Source organism: Girardinichthys multiradiatus, chromosome 11 (genome assembly GCF_021462225.1).
Source record: "Girardinichthys multiradiatus isolate DD_20200921_A chromosome 11, DD_fGirMul_XY1, whole genome shotgun sequence".
NCBI classification, from domain to species: Eukaryota; Metazoa; Chordata; class Actinopteri; order Cyprinodontiformes; family Goodeidae; genus Girardinichthys; species Girardinichthys multiradiatus.
The window spans coordinates 4,868,287-4,889,127 of NC_061804.1; the positions used below are offsets into that span (position 1 = coordinate 4,868,287).

A 20,841-nucleotide genomic window follows, 5' to 3' on the forward strand; every position below is an offset into this window, starting at 1 on the left:
GCAACCTGTGATGAAGAGAACTGTGAGGAGATGATCACAGAAGGCCGAACAAGCCCTGCATGATTGTTTTGAGGCTACAGACTGGGATGCACAGAGCAGCCACATGGAGAGGACATCACTGCCCAGCAGGCTAATGCTAAGGTTTGTATGCTCAAACTTATGTCCCCATAATTGTGATTTTCAGACTTGTTAAAACTGTTTTCACAACTGTTAAATATGTTGAAATGCTGCATTCAATTTTGTCCCTTTGTCTAGTAAAGGTAGTGTACAGAGGTTGTATGGTACATTGGTCGAACTAGCTGAACTAGCTAATGCTAACATTAACATGCTGAAGCTTCATCCACAACTAATAAAGAGATTCTGAGCCTTGGTAAAGTTGTTAAAATAAACAAGCACTGTTTTAATTTCACTTTCTCCCGTAAAAGTAATGTACAATAGATTGGTCAAACTAGCTGCTCAAGTACGCTAATGCTAACATTAGCATACTGAAGCTAAAAACTTCTTCTAATGGGATTTTCAGGCTCGGTAACACTTTTTTGTAGCTTTTAAAATTAGTCAAGCACTTTCGCAGTTTTTCTCACTTTGTCTAATAAAAGGGTTTGTGCACTACGCTGGTCAAACTAAACAACTCCGCAGGCTGCTGCTAATATTGTCATGCTAAAGCTAATGTCCACAAGTAATGTGTTCTGAGCCTTTACAAATTTCTTGTTGTTAAAAATGCACAAGCACTGCATTTTGTCACTTTGTTCAGTAAAAGTAGTGTACAGAGACTGTACATTAGATTGGACAAACTAGCTGACCGAGCAAGCCAATGCTGCCACTTGCATATTAAACTATTCCCCTCTGCTAATTATGTGGTTCTGAGCCTTGCTAAAAATGGTACAGTTACAGTAACAAAATGTAAAACCACTCCAGAACATTGTTGACATTTTGTCTAGCAGTATCATACAGAAATTATAAAATACATTGGTCAAAATGGGCAATAATGCACTGCAGCCTGAGCCAACAAACAATGCTCAAACTAACGTCCATAGTTAATCTATGCCATTTTCAGACTGACATAATTAATATAATTACCATTGGAGATATCTACTAACTATTTAGATTTTGGTTCATAGCCTTCTTGATGTTTGCTTTCTTCCAAACTTCCAAAAACACATTAAGATCCATTTTTTCCTTTAAAACAAAAGACTATTTTTAACCAAAAAACAAAAAAACAACCCACGAACTGCAAATGTCATAAGACTTCTGCATGAATCTCAGCAAATTAAATTTTAATTTGCACCCAAAACAGACTCAATGGAGCCAAAGAGAAGAACTCCACTTTTACAAGCATGTATTTGTTCAAAAGTGTTGTTAATGCCTCAGGACGTGCTGCAAACTTTTCATGGGGTTTTCTTTTCTTATACTCTCATCATTTCTAAAACAAAAGATAAATAATAACTCAGCATTTTTTATATCGTTTTTTTTTTTTTTTTTTTTACAAATAAACAAAATTATTGGCCAAAATAACAAATAATTAAAAACTTGACAAAGTTAAAAGTTTTTTCTGATTTACTTAAAATTCTTTGACATAAAGATGCTCTGGGATGAATAAAGATCTTGCCTGATATATTGCCTGAAAATTTATTTAGGTTTAGATTTAGGTTTTCCTGAGTATTTCGATTAAAATTCCTGCATTTCTTATCAAGACAAGAATTTGGATTTATTGTGACCATGATAAATTCCAATTAATGATGTTTGATGTATTTTTACTACTTTCTTCACTGTTCCATGAGAGCACCAATAAATATCAACAAATTTGAAAATATGATTAAATGCAGTTACTGGGTGTGGTTTATTGATTAAAAACAACAAGCCTACTTATAGGTAAGTCTTTTAGGATCATTTGTGTTTGTGGGGCTAATATTGCTGCGACATGCAGTCACAGCCATGCAGTTTCCTAAAAAAGACTGAAAAAAGGCAGTAAATTGCTCTTATTGTCACTTTTATTGTTATCTCAATAAATATTATAAAATATCATAGTAAAATTTTAAAGTATGAATTATATTTATAATGTACAACCTCCAGCATGACAAAACCAAATTAATTGAAGCCCTTTTTTACATTAATTCACCAGAACATTTACTATAATATGGCATTGTTCAGCTATATGCATTATTTAGGAATTTGTCTTGTGAATATTTGATTCATTTCACATTTTCTTCATAAGTAATTATTAAAACAGGATTAAGTCAAATTTAATTTGGGCTTCTGCAAAATTAATTATCCTACTCAGTTGCAAATTTCCTCGAATAACTGTACACAGTTTTTACTTGTGTTGTAATTTTGCCCTCATGATACAGTCTCTTATTTTATATTATTTTTATATTTGACATTTCTGTGAATCTGCATGTTTACATTCGTCCGTTACTTTGCTGCTGATACAGCTGTGCGCCTAAGACTCATATTCCAAACGAGAACCAGAACTAGCAACAAGGAAGTCCAGGCAAATCAAAGTTTTTGTTTTGTTTTCTAACTTTGAACCCATCTTTGTTTTTTCTTGTCTCTGACTTTCCCATTAAGTTAACGTTAGATAATAAAACTTTTGAAAAACCTTTCTATAAACTCCAGGAAGAGAACAGTTAATCTGTTGAAGGGGACGTATCGTGCTTTTAAATCCTTCCTTTTCACACTTAAATCATTCAGTTGTGGTCTATATAAAGTGGAACTGCAATACTTTGGTCTGAACTTGTTATTGTAGCTCCACAGGCCCCTCCTGTACCCCTGTTCTGAGGTGCGTCTGAGAGCATCCCATTTTGATGCCATCTCTTTAGATGCTATAGAGGCTCTTCACACCCTGTCCCTCTCCAGATCAAGGTTCGCTCCACTTTAACCCGTTCGGCCATTTTTGCCATTAGATAACAATTATCTAGTACCGCAGAAACTGCAAAAACAATGCAAAATTGTTTATGTAATAATATTCAAAGTATGCAGTACGGTTCTGTCCTCAAGGAGCTTAAAGCAGCACACAGCACTGACATAAGCAGAAGGCACGATGCTACTGTTATCAAAACAATGACCAGGACGTCATATCAACACACAATAAATTCATGTCTAAAATAAAGTTTGTTATCATTTTAGCATTATTTGCAGCTTAGCACTTTGCTGTTTCCGTCATCTCCATAGACAGAAGGAAATGACCCCTTAATCAGATGAAGTCCTTCAGCAAATCCTTTTGGATACTGATGGTTGCTGAAGAACTTGTCCTTGAAGTGGGGGAAATAGAAATTTTCCCAATGATGTGGGAACATTTCCATGAAAAATAAAATTTAACCAGGCACTTTGAATAGGTTCTGATGCAGCAACAATCGAACATAACTTATCCTCTTTCAGCGTAGGCCTACTTGAGCTTGGACTACAAAACTGCAGAAATAAATAAATATGGCGGATACGAGAAATTGATCAGCCGGATGTCCATGACCTTGTTTAGCTGTTCCACAGCAAATACTGTGACGTAACAGTTCAAAGAATGTAACAGATGATAGAGAAAGTTGAATGGACTGAAAAGTATGACACCTGGAGAGACTAAATTCAACTTTTCAGTACACAATTCAATATTTCCTCATTGGCGGTTTGTACGATCACACGTGGGGTGAATTTCCTGCACATGCCTGGCATTCAGGGAATGATGTTCACTCTTCAAAATCTGGGTTTCTCTTATTTTGTGTCACTAGAAACACAATCATCCTTACGTTCTGACACAACTAAACCAGATTACATGCTGAAGCAACTAAATATTTAAAAAATGTGGCTGAAGTTCAATCTGTCAACCCACTTAAAAAAGTCACAGGATGTTTCTTAACAAAGGAAGTGCAACAAATAGAAGTAGGTTATTGGTTTTTGACCAATATGTTTTAATCTGTGATGTAATTGTTATAAGATAGGAAGGTAAAAAGAACAAGCTGTCTCTGACTACCAAGGAAGTTGTCTTTCTGCAAACCTTATTACTTCTTGTTGCACTGAAAATATTACCAGATTCTGGTGATTCAATTGTGTGCAACCATTGTATGCTCATGTGAAAGTTTGTGTTCTGTCTCATTTGTCTTTTTATTATTTCTCAGCTACAACTTCCTGCCTTTTTGTGTAAACGAGTTCAACTGAGCTCATCTGAATTACAGCCTTGAATAGAAACTTTGTGGAAGAAAAGCTGCAAAGAAAGCTTGTCTGTCTTGTTTGTTTTTTTTCTCAACTGAATCTAAAAAAAAAACCATAAAACATGACAGTTTCTCAGTGTTTTTACTATGTTCACGTCAGCACCAAAGCATCACAGGTGAAAACGTGGTCATTGTGTATAATTTAATATTTGTGTTAATATTTTAGCATCACATGAGCTTTAATATAAAGGTTTGACCTAGATCTCTAAAGTTTCCTGTATGACATGACCTTTCTTCTAATAAGGACAACTTAAATGTAAGGCTGTTCAATATATTGTGAATATATCATTACAATGTACACATGGCTGAACAAGTACAGTAGAGAGAATAATCCTTTCTCCCTGATTTAATTGAAGCATCATCTGTCTGTCACCTCAGTACACCTCGAGGCAAACCAGTTTTATCACAGGTGATAATCTGCCTTGCCTTCCTGCTTGTTCTTCCACCAAACAATAAGGCCAGTGTGTTTTCTCTGTTGCTTTGGGTGTTGTGTATGAATATATACTGTAAACCATGTGAAACCTCAGAACTAGGAAAACAAATGAACGGGAACTCTGCTGTGATGGGTGTCACAGTTCACATCATACTAACATCACATGTTCCTTTAGGAGAGGTGCCAACACACCACAGGGCATCTATTCCAGTATATAACCTTTGGATTAACATGTTAGAGGTCAGAACAGACAGACCGCAACTATACGCAGTGAACGGTAACCAAATACTTCAATGTAGAGGTAAATTAAAAATTCCTGAGTAATGAAGAAAATACTAAATCAAAATTATTTTATAGAACATCGTGTATTTACTGATGACAAAAAATAAATTAAGAGGAACAAGGCTGTCAAGTCCATCACCAGAACTGTTTAAATAAATGTGAGCCGAAGACAGAAATAGAAAAACAAGTGACCCTGATGATATTTGTTTCTTCAAAAACAGCCCAAGGAGCTCACACCAACTGCTTCCTCAGAACAAACTCAATCCTCTCTTTGTTTTACCCACAACAAACCTCCTGAACATACAGACCAAATTCCAGAAAAAGGGTGTAACAGCTTCTAATGACAGTGACTTACTATATAAGACACAGATTTACACAGAAGCTTGCTAGCATCTTCTGGTTTACCGAAAAAACACAAACCCAGTTTCATCTGAGGGTTTCGCATGAATACTTTTTATTTGATCTGGTTTTTATTTTCACATTTTCTTCCAGCTCTCACAGGGGATCTTACTGACGAAATAGACGAAACTAAATTAATATTTTGGATCAATATAATTTGGTTCATATTGTAACCTTTCATCGCTGAGAGGATGACGTATTCTGGACATAAATGGTCGTAAAAATTGAGCTTTGCGCAGACGTACTGTAGACGTACGTGCGACTACAGGTCCTTCTCAAAATATTAGCATATTGTGATAAAGTTCATTATTTTCCATAATGTCATGATGAAAATTTAACATTCATATATTTTAGATTCATTGCACACTAACTGAAATATTTCAGGTCTTTTATTGTCTTAATACGGATGATTGTGGCATACAGCTCATGAAAACCCAAAATTCCTATCTCACAAAATTAGCATATTTCATCCGACCAATAAAATAAAAGTGTTTTTAATACAAAAAACGTCAACCTTCAAATAATCATGTACAGTTATGCACTCAATACTTGGTCGGGAATCCTTTGGCAGAAATGACTGCTTCAATGTGGCGTGGCATGGAGGCAATCAGCCTGTGGCACTGCTGAGGTCTTATGGAGGCCCAGGATGCTTCGATAGCGGCCTTTAGCTCATCCAGAGTGTTGGGTCTTGAGTCTCTCAACGTTCTCTTCACAATATCCCACAGATTCTCTATGGGGTTCAGGTCAGGAGAGTTGGCAGGCCAATTGAGCACAGTGATACCATGGTCAGTAAACCATTTACCAGTGGTTTTGGCACTGTGAGCAGGTGCCAGGTCGTGCTGAAAAATGAAATCTTCATCTCCATAAAGCTTTTCAGCAGATGGAAGCATGAAGTGCTCCAAAATCTCCTGATAGCTAGCTGCATTGACCCTGCCCTTGATAAAACACAGTGGACCAACACCAGCAGCTGACACGGCACCCCAGACCATCACTGACTGTGGGTACTTGACACTGGACTTCTGGCATTTTGGCATTTCCTTCTCCCCAGTCTTCCTCCAGACTCTGGCACCTTGATTTCCGAATGACATGCAGAATTTGCTTTCATCCGAAAAAAGTACTTTGGACCACTGAGCAACAGTCCAGTGCTGCTTCTCTGTAGCCCAGGTCTGGGGAATGCGGCACCTGTAGCCCATTTCCTGCACACTACTGTGCACGGTGGCTCTGGATGTTTCTACTCCAGACTCAGTCCACTGCTTCCGCAGGTCCCCCGAGGTCTGGAATCGGCCCTTCTCCACAATCTTCCTCAGGGTCCGGTCACCTCTTCTCGTTGTGCAGCGTTTTCTGCCACACTTTTTCCTTCCCACAGACTTCCTACTGAGGTGCCTTGATACAGCACTCTGGGAACAGCCTATTCGTTCAGAAATTTCTTTCTGTGTCTTACCCTCTTGCTTGAGGGTGTCAATAGTGGCCTTCTGGACAGCAGTCAGGTCGGCAGTCTTACCCATGATTGGGGTTTTGAGTGATGAACCAGGCTGGGAGTTTTAAAGGCCTCAGGAATCTTTTGCAGGTGTTTAGAGTTAACTCGTTGATTCAGATGATTAGGTTTATAACTCGTTTAGAGACCCTTTTAATGATATGCTAATTTTGTGAGATAGGAATTTTGGGTTTTCATGAGCTGTATGCCAAAATCATCCGTATTAAGACAATAAAAGACCTGAAATATTTCAGTTAGTGTGCAATGAATCTAAAATATATGAATGTTAAATTTTCATCATGACATTATGGAAAATAATGAACTTTATCACAATATGCTAATATTTTGAGAAGGACCTGTATGTTTTGCCCTTAAGAGATACAATAATTATTCGGAATGTACTCACACAGATTCAATTAAAGCTCCTCTGTGTGTGCTGTAGGGACATCTAGTGGTCCAACTTCATTGCAACCAACTTTATGCAATGCCTTCAAACTACCCAAAACACAAATGACCCCATAAAGGAATTAGCCTCATAAGCAACAAACTCTGGGACCTTCTTATCCAAACAGACACTAACGTCTTTAACAATCTGAGTAGAAGTTGCTTGTCTGCTGGATCAGATCATACGGGCCAACTTGCAACCTTCCATTGATCACTTCTGATAGATATTGCCCATTGCAGACTGGGAACACCCCATAAGAGCTGCCATTTTGGACATGCTCTGATCCAGTGGTCCAACGTTCACAATTTGACCCTCGTCAGACTCAGTTAAATCTTTATGCTAGACCATTTCTCTACTTTGAACACATCAGCTTATACTATACTATCCATTAACTGTTGCCATGATGAAGTGATTTATAGAGAATTAATAACCATTAATAATCTGAATTGTTTAAAGTGGAACTAAAGCCCAAATCGACTTTTTTTTTTAAATAAATTAGGCTTAACGGTGATATATTTATGTTACTGTGCATTTTTTTTAATTTTCATGTAAACTTGTTTAATTCTGTAATATTTGTCCAATAACAGTCTGAGTGCTGCCCTCTGTGGGTTGAACGTTGGTTACTGCAGTTAAAATTTCCTATTGGTTCAAACAGTACAGCTTGGTACGTGTCAATGTCACATCCCCGTGTATAAAACCATCTCAGTCAGACACGCCCCTGCAGCGATTAGCAGTTTTGCTAGCATTGATCATAACGTTTTATGCTTTATTCCTTCGATTGTATGCTTGAAATAATATAAATCTACATCTAAATGTAAACTTTTGAAAGTTTGTTACGACTTTTAATGTTAGTCCATGTTAGCAGTCATAACTTTACCACTCAGAAACTGGACCCGTTCTGTCCTCCACAGCCTCGGCAGTGTTGGCTTCGGGCTTCGCTGAGTCAGCGCCTTGAGTCAGTGGCTCGAACTGATAAGGTTAAGGCCTGCTGGGCTCCACAAAGTCTCCCTCAACTTCTGGTGACGAGGGAAGTGAAACATCCTCCACCTGAAAATATCTATTCATGGCAAAACTACCAGTGTTGCTCTGCTCACTCTTCATGTTTCAATATGTCAAATTAAGCTAGCTGCCACTTTCCCTCGTCCTCCTGAACACACCCCCGCTTAATCCCATCCCCCCAATTGGCCACACCCCTCAGTGTCAATTGGCACCGCCCACTTTGGTGGCATTTATTTAAATCTGTGTGGGGGCAGGGTTATGCTTTTACATCGGCTTCAGTTCCACTTTGAGGTGCAGTTTTTCCTGTCTATAAAATAAAAAAGCTATATTAAAACCCTTGTTATTGCATTCAGTTTTTGTCAAGGGTTGCCATAAAAAGACAAAATTCAGCATTTTTTGAATTAAAATTTTTCTTTAAAAACAATCTTTTTTATAAAAAAGTGACGTGTCCTAGAAGTCAATATTAAAGCTCTCATCGCAGCAAATTTATCATAGTTTGGGTTGTTTAAAGGGCAAATATTGTCTGTTTTCTTTTTCCTGTGCATGTCTTAACTGCTGCTGTAGGAAATGCTACTGAAAGCGTCCTATTCTGAAACTATATCTCTATGTTTCTGTGCTATAGTAGAGCTAAGTGTTTTAGCACCATGTTGCAGGATCCTTCCTTGAGGCCAACATTAACCTTTTAAATGGTTGAGTCATGTTGCAGCGCAGGTTAGATTCAGATACAGAAACCCGTTTTTTTTTGGTCTGTTAAAAAGAAAGCAACTTTGCAAAAACAGCAATCTGCTTCTTCTTTCTGCTGTGCCCACAGTTTCCTGTGTGGTATCTTTTAAATAAGTTTTTCTTCTCTTCAACGTATGAAGTGAGTTTTATGCTGTTAAACCCGGAATGGGACAAAGGTTGTCCTAGAACAGATAGCAGCTTGTTATGGTACACAACAGGAGCAGTTTTTTAACTAATACCTCCCTGTCAAAGCTAAAATCCTAATTTCTGTCTGTCAAACCTTAAGTGGTGAGATTACATTTGCAATGTCTTGTGTTTCTCTGGAAGTGGCCTGGTCGGTCTTGACAAAATAGTTTGTGAAAAAACATCCTGAGTCCAATTTAAAAACTCAAATTGTTGCTTTTTTAGGTCAACTTTGACATCTTTTAATGTTTTTTATCTCTTTGAACACTTTTCCCTGTAGAAATCAAACTCATGGTTTAATTTTTTTCTCGAAATTGGAAACACCCCTGGAGCTCTTAAGGAAGCACTTCATGTTACGGCTTGTTGAGATGGTAAAAACTGGGAAGGTGGGGCTATAATTTGGTAAGATACAATTTGAAATAACCAACTGCTTTATTTCTAGGAAAAATACTAGCATCTCTGGCTACTTCTCTTAAAATCCAACCGCTCCAATTGAAATCCAATTATAATCACCGACATAAATAAATTCAGCATCCAGAAGGAACGGTCCGACTTGGATGTACAGTGACCAGATATCGAAAAACAGATTGCAGTACAACAAGGATGCTTTTGAGGGACATTGTGGGACACATTACCAACACTATGATGACGTCATAAATTTGAATTTAACAAAGATCTCACATTACATTCATCAATCCCTGCTTTGCCTGTTAGTGCCCAACAATGAATTAGCACAAGTTTGAGAAGACTTTACAAGCTTTTAAAGTTTATCTTGGCTGCTGTTACCTTGTCTGTCTGGCAGTCATCTCTGAGTTTGAGTAAAAAGGAGTCTGTAGATCAGCAGGCAGCTTTTTCAGCTGTGCATTTCGTGTGCGACTCAGTTTTACAGTGTCGCTTTTAGTCATGCTCCCCTTCATGTGAAATTGAAAAATAACTTTGGCAAACTTTACACCAGTCCCTCAGAGATCACCTTTTCACTGGCCTCATCCAGTTATAAACCGTTTCCCAGTCTTTGTTGTAGCTGCAATTTCTTTTCCGTGACATACTTTCCATTATATTCTGCATAGTCCACTGATGTAAGCTATACAAGAAAATCCTTGTCTTGTTCTGTTTTATTTTACTAGCAATGTGGCGCCCAGGTTGGTCATGACATGGGACGCTGCTGCGTATTTTGATTGACAGCTGATGCGGCTCTGTGATGATGACTGCAGCTCTGCTTTCTTTAAATGTCAGAAAAGCTCCAGTCGAATAGTTTTTTTGACTTATCAGAATTTGACCCAGTCAAATGTGAGACATTGTTTCTCTTTGAGGTACACCGGGACAGGAGTTAAACACCAGCCTCATCGGATTACATCTAAACTGGACCATATGACTTGGCACCTAACCTCTTTGGTCAATGTGTTACTAAACAGTTTCTACTGTGTTTTTGAATTTTTATGACCTAAACCTATTCAGTGTTAGTGGCAGGTAACTAATTACCTGATACTGTAGCTATGGGTGATTAAATGTAAAGTACACTATTACTATCTTAATACTGAGTAATCTTAATACTAAGTAACCTAAACTGAACAAAGGTAGAAGTCATATACTGTCCATTACATCCTAACAACCAATAAATAAAGTAAGCCATTGAATTAAATCAAAACTTTACTGTTATAAACTTCTAAAAACGTCTAATTTTTAACATATTTTACAGTAGGTCTGTGTTGCATAAATGTTGTAAATGTTAGAACGGTTTGACAGCCAGAGGGAACAGAAAGACAGAAAGAGGTTGCTATGAAAAAATGGTTTCAGAGGCCTCTGACTCAACTGACACGTAAAAGACTACAACGACCTTCCTGAGATGAAAGCCCTGCGCTGTGGGACGAAAGGGGGAAGACCAAGAAATCTTTACCTGTGGTCTGTCGCAGCTCCTCGCACAAACTTATGTGGGGGAACTGCAGCATCTGCTTCCATTTCTTGCTTTTTCCTTTTCTGTTGCCGCCACCTCCTAAGAAAATAAAAACAGAAAGATGGTGATTTTTTTTTTTTAACCTGACAACATAACACTCTGAACAAGATGAAATGGAGACAAAATAGTAAAAGGCCTGCACTTGTGTCCAAGGACTCTTTACACTACAAACAGTCATCCACACATTCACACACCAACGGTGGTAAGCTACCTTGTAGCTACAGCTGCCCTGGGGCAGACTAAAGGAAGCAAGGCTGCCATACAATCAGCACCACCAGCCCTTCTGACCACCATCAGCAGACAAGGCAAGTGAAGTGTCTTGGCCAAGGACACAACGGCTGAGACGGACGGAGCAGGGGTTCGAACTGGCAACCCAGCGGTTACAGGACGAACCCCTACCACCGTCGCCACCGCCGGAGTATACCATCCTTCCTAAACTTCTCACCGAGCTCTGATATTAGCAGATCAAATGTAGGTTGAAATATGATGTTCTTGTAGCTGAGGGATTGAATATGAAGAGGCAGAATGTTTAAAAGTGATGATTAAATCCAATTTCTTAATTTATATGCTTTAAACAGATCAGCCAAAATAATAATTTAATACACATTTTATATTTCTTCTCTTAACTCTTTAAACTGAGAAATCTCCTGAGGAAGATCAAAAACTGATGTTTAAATAGACAGATTTATGCCAAAAAATGTTTCTAGATTATACCGATCCTCTTAAATGACATTATATATGAACTTTCATATTTATACAAATAAACTCCAAATTATTCACACCCCTCATAGATGTAGATTTAGAATAAAAAAAAGTTTTGTATTTTACCAACACATTTCTGAATTGAATCTGATAAGAGTATCTGTGGAGGGAGCTACAGATCAGGGTGATGGCAAGGAGGCCTTCCAACCTTAAAGACTTGGCTTTCATCACCAAATATGAATTGACAAAAATATCAGTGGAATCACACAAAACACTGGTCAGCTATTATAAGAACAGTTTGATATGCCAAGAAACATTTCCACAACTGTAAATGAAGAAATAAAAACATCATATTTTTTAATAGTTTTTTTTATCTTTTTGATTTCTTTACAATTACTAAAATAAAAAACACTTATCATTGTGAAACAAGAGTATAATTTGGTAATTACCAAAAAATAAAAATAAAAATTTGGAAGGGTAGTAACAAAAAGTCTGAAAAACAACTTTTAAACTTAATTCCTTAGCCATGCTGCCCAGGAAGTTGCAAAAAATCTACATTTTGCAAAACTTCAAAATTTTTTGTCTTTTGTGAAATAATGTAAAAGTCAGTTATTTCTTTCTCTTGCGGATTAAAAGATGAGCAACACAGTCTGATGCCAAAAAGGAAACACTAAGAAATGACTTTGCATTAGTTGCTTCATTAGTAAATGAGATTGCATTAAAGGGCATTTTTTACTATTCATCCAGTTTACTTAATCTTCAGTTTCATTAAAAAATTCTGTTTGCTACTGTCCTCACAGTGTCGGAAAACCCCAAACATACACTAAACTCTGTGCGTCATCCAGGATTACTGTGCTATGACCTTTAGTGGTACGTTGTACAGTATTTACAAACTAGGAGAAATAATCGTTATGCATTGTTGTGGGATTCTGACAAACACAGTGAGGGTGAAGACCTTTTGGTATCTCCATGGCTCAGTCATATTTTACAGTACCAACATCATTCCATGACCCAAACGGGGCACAGAAAGTTGGACTTTAACTAAATTATCAGCTTTTCGTCACAATCACAGATAAAGTTTATTTTTTCCTGTAATCACAAAATATTTGGCTTAAAGTGTGATGACTTTATTGAGAAACTGTTTGATTTAAACCACCACGGTTTTATCTGCACACATGCAGTTCATACGTCAGAACTTGGTCAATGTTGTTTACTTCCAGAGTTTCTCCCACTGCCACAGGACCTGTGGTTTTCTGTTAAATCATTGCAGAGTACACAGTGCCCGCACCACTGCCATTACATTTCAGCTCTGAATTGTTCTTTTAAAACTATGTGACGGGTCTGTTTAACCTGTCTTATCTCCTACATTAAACACCGCAGATACATAAAAATGTACACACTTGGCTACCACAGGGTTTCTCCTCAAACAGTTTCAGCTTTTTTTGATACAACTTACAGTTTTCGCAGAGTAAATGTGTGTTGAGGTATTTATTTCGCAGAGTAAATGTTTGTTGAGGTATTTATTTTTGTCTCGCTGTCTGATAAAAAGGTGGGAATCGCTATGGCGACTGACAGTCTGTTGAATGTTAAATTCTTAACCGGTGTTACAAAATTCTTTGAATTTTTTTGTATGACAATTTTATTTCTGTATTATTTCCCAATACAGTTTAGAATAAAATTTTCAAATTTGTATATTTTTTTCTTATTCATTTGAAGGCTCAGGCTTTTCTAAACAGGAACTACGTTTTACTCAGTAGAGAGTAGAAACCTTTCTAAACTTCTAAGTGTTGACGGTGATTTTTCCTTAATGATGTTGATTTGTTCTTAAGGAAACAGGAATGTTTTGAACAATTAATTTCCAATTAAGCTCCGCATGATGATAAAGATATTCCTGATATATTAATCTTTAATAAATTATACATTAAAAAAAGGTGTTTTTTTAATCTTTTGTTTAAAGGCTGTTGTGGGTCAATCAAGTTTAATCATTACTTTCAGGCTTCTTGAGTTTTTTAAGCTTCTGTTGAAGTTTAAACTGCGGTAGTCCTCCAGGCGATAAATGGCTTGAAACATGGTGGGAAAAGGAGAAGCTAGAAGAACTTCCTGTCCTTTCTGTGTTGATATTCTGTCTGTGTCTCGATCAACAGCCACACCGTTTCTGGTGCAAGTTCACTCACCACAAAGCAAGAAGCGGGACATGAGCCGACACGATGCTCAGTGTGCTACTTCAGTTTTAGAGGGTTTCAAGTATCTGCAGGCTCATTTTGTTTTTGTGGGATAAAAAGGAAGCAGCCATGATTTTCCATTTTAATGCTTTTCTAGTTTTATTCTCTGTCTGCCTTGTTATTTCTAATTAAAATGCCTATTTTACTAAATAGATAAGGTAAAATACATTCATTTTCTCAACGTATTAGTGGTACTATTGTTGGGTCAACCGCTGACTTATCAACCCTGTTCTGAAAGGTAAATAAAAAAATCGCTACATAAAAAACTGAATTGTAATGTTGCGCTGCACAATAAATCTTTAAATTAGCTACATGTTTTCAACCTAAAGGAAGGAACAAAAATAACAAGCTGGCGGAGGACAACTTACGTGGAACTGACTCTGTTTTAATACAAGTGCCATTGTCCTTGCTATAGCCTATAAGAGCTAAATACCCCATCAGTCATTGGACCTAAAGAAACTTTCCTAATAATAGCAAAAATATCTTCAATATCCAAGAAAAAGCCATTATGTCCCTCCAATCTACTTATAACTTAAATTCTATCCAGATCCCAAAAAAAAACAGAACATTGTTCTGGTTTCTTGAGTGCGATTTCTTATTACTCAGAGGTTAGCTCACTTACCATCGTCTGTAGGGGACGGAAGAAATCAGTCTAAAATATACCTCCATATGCTGCTATTTTTAGGTACAAAAGTTGAATTGCTTTTTTTTTTTTTACAAATATGGAATCAGTCAATCAAATGACACCGCTACCAGCTGTAATCTGCAAGCTTGATCCAAACAGCCAGGTTTGCGTTGCATCGTGGGATGTAGTAGAGCAAACAAACTAACGAAGAAAGCCTGTGTGTCTTTTTCTTACATCATAAAGCCCTATGCAACTTTCAAGATGTCTTCTCAAAATCATTTGGTATACTTCTAAGATGGTTTTGCCTAAAATATTACCTAGAAACACACTGTTAATATGATATTCTCCATGTTTTCTGCTTGCTCAGAACACAGCATCTGCTTCTTGTATTTACATTTGGTTCTCCTACCCCAGAAATGTCTGACCAATAAACAGACCGAATGTTCTAGGCTAGTTTGTAGTGACAGGTTTTGATTCGCTTTGAGGGTTCTCTGTGTGGAGATAAATCGAAACACCAGAAATAGTTACAAATTAACTAATTAACTTAAAAAACTATAGGTATAAAAACACGGCATGGTTGTTTGTGCCGGATGGGTTAGTGTGAGTATTTCACAAACTGCTAATCTACTGAGATTTTCCTGCATAATCATCTCCCTGGTTTACAGATAATTGTTCTAAAAAAAACCAAAAAACAGAAATTACCTAGTTATCAGCAGTTGTGTGGACAAACATGCACTGTTGATGACAGAACAATGAGCAGACTGATTCATGATAGAAAGGTGACAGTTGCTAAAATAACCACTCATTGCCACCAAGGTATGCTAAATACCATTTCTGAACACAAAACACGTCAAACCTTAAAGCAGATGAGCTATAGCACACATCACACAGGCTCAGCAAAATTGGAAATATTACCATTAATTTCTGCTGCAAAATTTTGTTAAGTGATAATTAACAAAAATGATTACACTGAATTAGCAGATATAGTGAGCTAAAAATACTGCCAACCACCAAAGTGGATTATTGAGTAGGTTTAGTAGCTTATTAACTATAAGCTTCAGAAGGCCAATTTCTAGCAAAAAAAGCTAGAACTTTATGGGCACTATTAGCCAAGAGATGCTACTGGTTAGCATTGTTATTCTAAAGAACTCTTAAGTTCTTTTTGGACACCAAAATTCAGCAAAAAAAAGTGTCAATTAAAATAATAAAGACAAACCTGGTTATCAATTAACATAAAAGATCAGTATATATTTTTAAGAATATAATCAATCTCCGAGTTCTACATGCTAGTTTATAAATAGTTGCCAAATCTTTGGCAAAAAAGAGGATAAATCAAAATGATCCGCTGTTAAAGATAGCTTTAAGATGCTAGTAGATAAACAATTTGGTTCGGTTGCTAGTTCTTAGCTTATACATGCTAGCTGTTAGCTTCACAAGGGTAATTTCTAGCTAAGAATGTTCAAAGTGCACTGGGGCAATTTGCCTGGAGATGCTAACTGTTAGCATTGCTCTGCTAATAACCAGTCTGTCTAGTGGATTGTTAGTAGATTTTCTGCAATGTATTTTTGCATTTAAATAGGTTAAAAACCTGTGATGCCGGCTTTTATTTTAATACTAATGGTGAAATTACTGGCAAATCGAAAATCTGCAGGGATGTATAATGTTCTGCTCTAAAAATGTCAGAATCATAGATAAGAACTACTAGTACAAACTAGTAGAGCGTTATGCACTGATATCTCACAGAAAGTTATGTAAAATGTCTTGAGGATTTTTTGGTTAGGAACCAAACTAACGATAAAAACAACCTTAAAATTGAAATTGGAAATTTACAGGAATTCGATGATGATTTGAATTTGAAAGGGGAGATAAAGATGTATGTCTAGCTCTACCTTAAGATGGGAATGTAATGCACTTTTCTACAAAAACGCCGGACATTATCAGATATTTTAAAACATTACTGAGAGCAAAGCACAGAGCCAAAATCATGTCTTCAAGATTTTTTACTTTTCAGTGACCAACCTTAGAGACAGACTTATGACTAAAAAGTCCTGTGATATTTTCATAATGCAAAACCTCTATGAATGCTTATATTTTAGGATTATAACAGTTGAAGAGATAGACATTTGGTAAAACTGAGGTAAAAATATTAATTCTTTTCTTGTGTCGTTTACAAATCTTTCTTCTAGTTCACACTTATTTGGACCAAAAGCCATGATCCAGAACAATGTGTGTAGAGCCCATTTAAAGTATTAACTGATAGTATAAAATTGCTGTTTGCACCAGCAACCTCGAGGCGTGTTTATTTCAGCACCAGACTACTCTAACAAGTAGAAAAAAATCAACGGCATGCTCTCGGATTTGGTATTCAAATACTACAAAGCTGCTGTGTGAGCAAAAATCAATTATTGTCATAGATACACTGCAAACAAGATGCTTGGTGCATGTGTCCGGGAAACAGAAGATCATATCAGAGTCACAGATAAATTGATTGATGAATGATGTCCGCTGTGTGCACTAGTGACAAACGGGGGTAAAGGCAGCATGGCATGAAGACTGAGATTATCCACAAACAAAAGATAAATCAGTCCTTGAAAATGTTTCAAGAATAATAATAATAATTAGAGGTATTATTGTTTCTTTGGTCAGTGTACATATGAAGGACCAATCCTGCCATAATTAAAAATAAATACATAAATAAATAAATGACTCAATAAAATAATTACTGGGCCAAAAAGTAGCTAGAAATATAAATTAAGTGTGCCATTAAATGCAACAAAATAATAATAAGAAGAGATTTATTCAATAATTTATCAAATTATCAGATATAAATATATATATTTGTATTTTAATCCACTATTTTTATTTAAACCACAAATTTTCAAATCATATATTTTCTTTCTTGAACTCTGTTTTTTTAGTTTTTTTAATACAAGTGAATTTCTTGCTGTTTTATTTTTCCTACTCATGTTCCTACAACATGTTTGTTTCCTCAAAAATGTTTTATTTTTCAAATTATTCTATTTCTTAAGCACTGATATATTTTCCCCTCTAATATATCCCTGTTGTATTCTTTATCCAACTGCTTTCCCTGAACCCATTTATTTCCCTCTTTCTTTGTCTCTGTATTGTCTTTTCCTCCTCAACATGCAGCTGAAAATGTCAATACAAACGGGGCGGGACTGAGACAGAGGGGGAAGTCTTTGGAACAGCGTCACCGCCTCAGCTTCTCTCCTATTGGCTCAGGTCAAGCCTCTAGGAAGTACCTGCTGAGCCTCATTATGGCTGCCTGGTTCTGAGAGGAGCTAGCAGAAACGATTAACTTCTTGTCATGTTGCTAAAGAAGTCAGAACTGTTGTGGATTTTGTGGCAGATAGCGCTGTTAGTTGACTGTATCCTGACAATCATACTTCTTTAATAAGGTTCAAATATACATTTTTACTGAACAGGTGATCAACATGCTTCTGCAGCACTGCTGTCATGCTAAGCAGGTGATGCAGTACCTTGAATCAGGTGTACATGATGGACAGTGGAGGAGCAGGATTGAGAACCACTGGGCTAAAAACAAGTGTCACTTTAAACTCTTCTCTCAGATGTTATTCTAATAGTTCCTCTGATTGCAAATTGAGTTTAAACTTCATACTTTTCTGGTGCTTGTTGAATTCACGACATTACAGCTGGCAACTGAGAACACCAGCATCATACTGGTACTCTTTTCTTTAGTCCATATAAGTAGATAATTAGCTCAGACAAGCACAATAAGTTGTTAATTCAGATCAGTTGGAATGTATTTATTTATGTTCGCTTTGTGTATTGTAAAATTAATCAAATCCAATAGATTTGTTATTTTACTACTATCACATCATGGAAGAAAACTGTAAATAATAGCCAGAACCTGGAGGTTCATAACACTGCTGTAACATCACAGAATCACTGTGTCCAGTCTAAAAGATATAAGCAGGCTACTTATGTTAGCATAAGCAAACTTTCCAGCTTAAGATCCGATCCAAAGGTGTGGTTAAAAAAAGAGAGGGAAATCAGGTGTTTCTGATATTCACTGTTTTTGTCTTCTTGTCCCACAGTGTTTAAGATAACCAAACACATTTTAATATTAGGCAAAGATAACCCAAGTAAATACTAACAACCCTAATAGTTACAGGGGTTGGACAATGAAACTGAAACACCTGGTTTTAGACCACAATAATTTATTAGTATGGTGTAGGGCCTCCTTTTGCAGCCAATACAGCGTCAATTCGTCTTGGGAATGACATATACAAGTCCTGCACAGTGGTCAGAGGGATTTTAAGCCATTCTTCTTGCAGGATAGTGGCCAGGTCACTACGTGATACTGGTGGAGGAAAACGTTTCCTGACTCGCTCCTCCAAAACACCCCAAAGTAGCTCAATAATATTTAGATCTGGTGACTGTGCAGGCCATGGGAGATGTTCAACTTCACTTTCATGTTCATCAAACCAATCTTTCACCAGTCTTGCTGTGTGTATTGGTGCATTGTCATCCTGATACACGGCACTGCCTTCAGGATACAATGTTTGAACCATTGGATGCACATGGTCCTCAAGAATGGTTCGGTAGTCCTTGGCCTATCTAGCACAAGTATTGGGCCAAGGGAATGCCATGATATGGCAGCCCAAACCATCACTGATCCACTCCCATGCTTCACTCTGGGCATGCAACAGTCTGGGTGGTACGTTTCTTTGGGGCTTCTCCACACCGTAACTCTCCTGGATGTGGGGAAAACAGTAAAGGTGGACTCAACAGAGAACAATACATGTTTCACATTGTCCACAGCCCAAGATTTGCGCTCCTTGCACCATTGAAACCGACGTTTGGCATTGGCATGAGTGACCAAAGGTTTGGCTATAGCAGCCCGGCCGTGTATATTGACCCTGTGGAGCTCCCGACAGACAGTTCTGGTGGAAACAGGAGAGTTGAGGTGCACATTTAATTCTGCCGTGATTTGGGCAGCCGTGGTTTTATGTTTTTTGGATACAATCCGGGTTAGCACCCAAACATCCCTTTCAGACAGCTTCTTCTTGCGTCCACAGTTAATCCTGTTGGATGTGGTTCATCCTTCTTGGTGGTATGCTGACATTACCCTGGATACCGTGGCTCTTGATACATCACAAAGACTTGCTGTCTTGGTCACAGATGCGCCATCAAGACGTGCACCAACAATTTGTCTTCGTTTGAACTCTGGTATCTCACCCATAATATTGTGTGCATTTCAATATTTTGAGCAAAACTGTGCTCTTACCCTGCTAATTGAACCTTCACACTCTGCTCTTACTGGTGCAATGTGCCATTAATGAAGACTGGCTACCAGGCTGGTCCAATTTAGCCATGAAACCTCTCACACTAAAATGACAGGTGTTTCAGTTTCATTGTCCAACCCCTGTACCTTCAGGCCAGCAACACCGAACAAACGACAGAAAGGCTACATGTTAAATATTTAAACATTTATCTACATGCCTCTGCTGGCTCTATTAAGATTTGAAACTTACTTGTTGACAGAATAATAAAAGAAAGAACAAGCGGCTGAGACTCAGAAAATGCTTTGTCACTGGTTGCCATGGTAATTCCCGCTCCTTTCTTTTCCCGCCTTTGCCTGCAGCACCATTCTCCGCCTCAAACACCGATAAGAATTCAAATTTTTTCCGACAGTCAGGTGACAGGACAGCGGTGGAGAGAGGAGAACATGTAGCAAAGGTCGCCTGGACTGGGAGTTGAACCAACGACGAACTACGTCATGGACTGAAGCATCTGAGCATGCGTTGCACGTAAAGCACCCAGCCCATTAGCGATAGTCCTCTACGTAGCTGTCACGGGTTGGACTCCCAGTATGTTGATCTTTGCTGCATGTCTTCCCCTCTCTCTCCACCCCATTTACATTTTAGTGACCACCTTTTAAAAAACATTTGAGTTTTCTGATTATCCATCAAAGGTATTGTCTCCGATGCGTTGCAGCAGACGCGAGCAGAAGGCAGTAAAAGTCAGGCAGGAATAATTAAACCACCAAACAGCACAAAGCTATAGCTATACTGCGCAAGGAAGACTTTTGAAAATGTTTCGTCCTCACTACGTTTAGAGGGAAACTACAGGAGCTGCTACTAGCATCCTAGCAGCTAATGGTGAATTGGTAAACATCTAGCTGGATTGTTGGGTGCGTCTGTTTAACTTTAACTTTAATAC

The 20,841-nt window shown here is 37.5% G+C and overlaps 1 protein-coding gene across 1 annotated transcript in view; it reads right to left on the reverse strand.

The window, feature by feature from the left end:
* Positions 1-20,841, reverse strand: part of grk6 (G protein-coupled receptor kinase 6) — a 77,135-nt gene that overhangs the window by 46,068 nt on the left and 10,226 nt on the right. Inside the window, exon 2 of the mRNA XM_047379714.1 lies at positions 11,029-11,124. Within this exon, the coding sequence (XP_047235670.1) occupies positions 11,029-11,124 (96 nt within the window). The remainder of the gene's footprint in view (positions 1-11,028; positions 11,125-20,841) is intronic.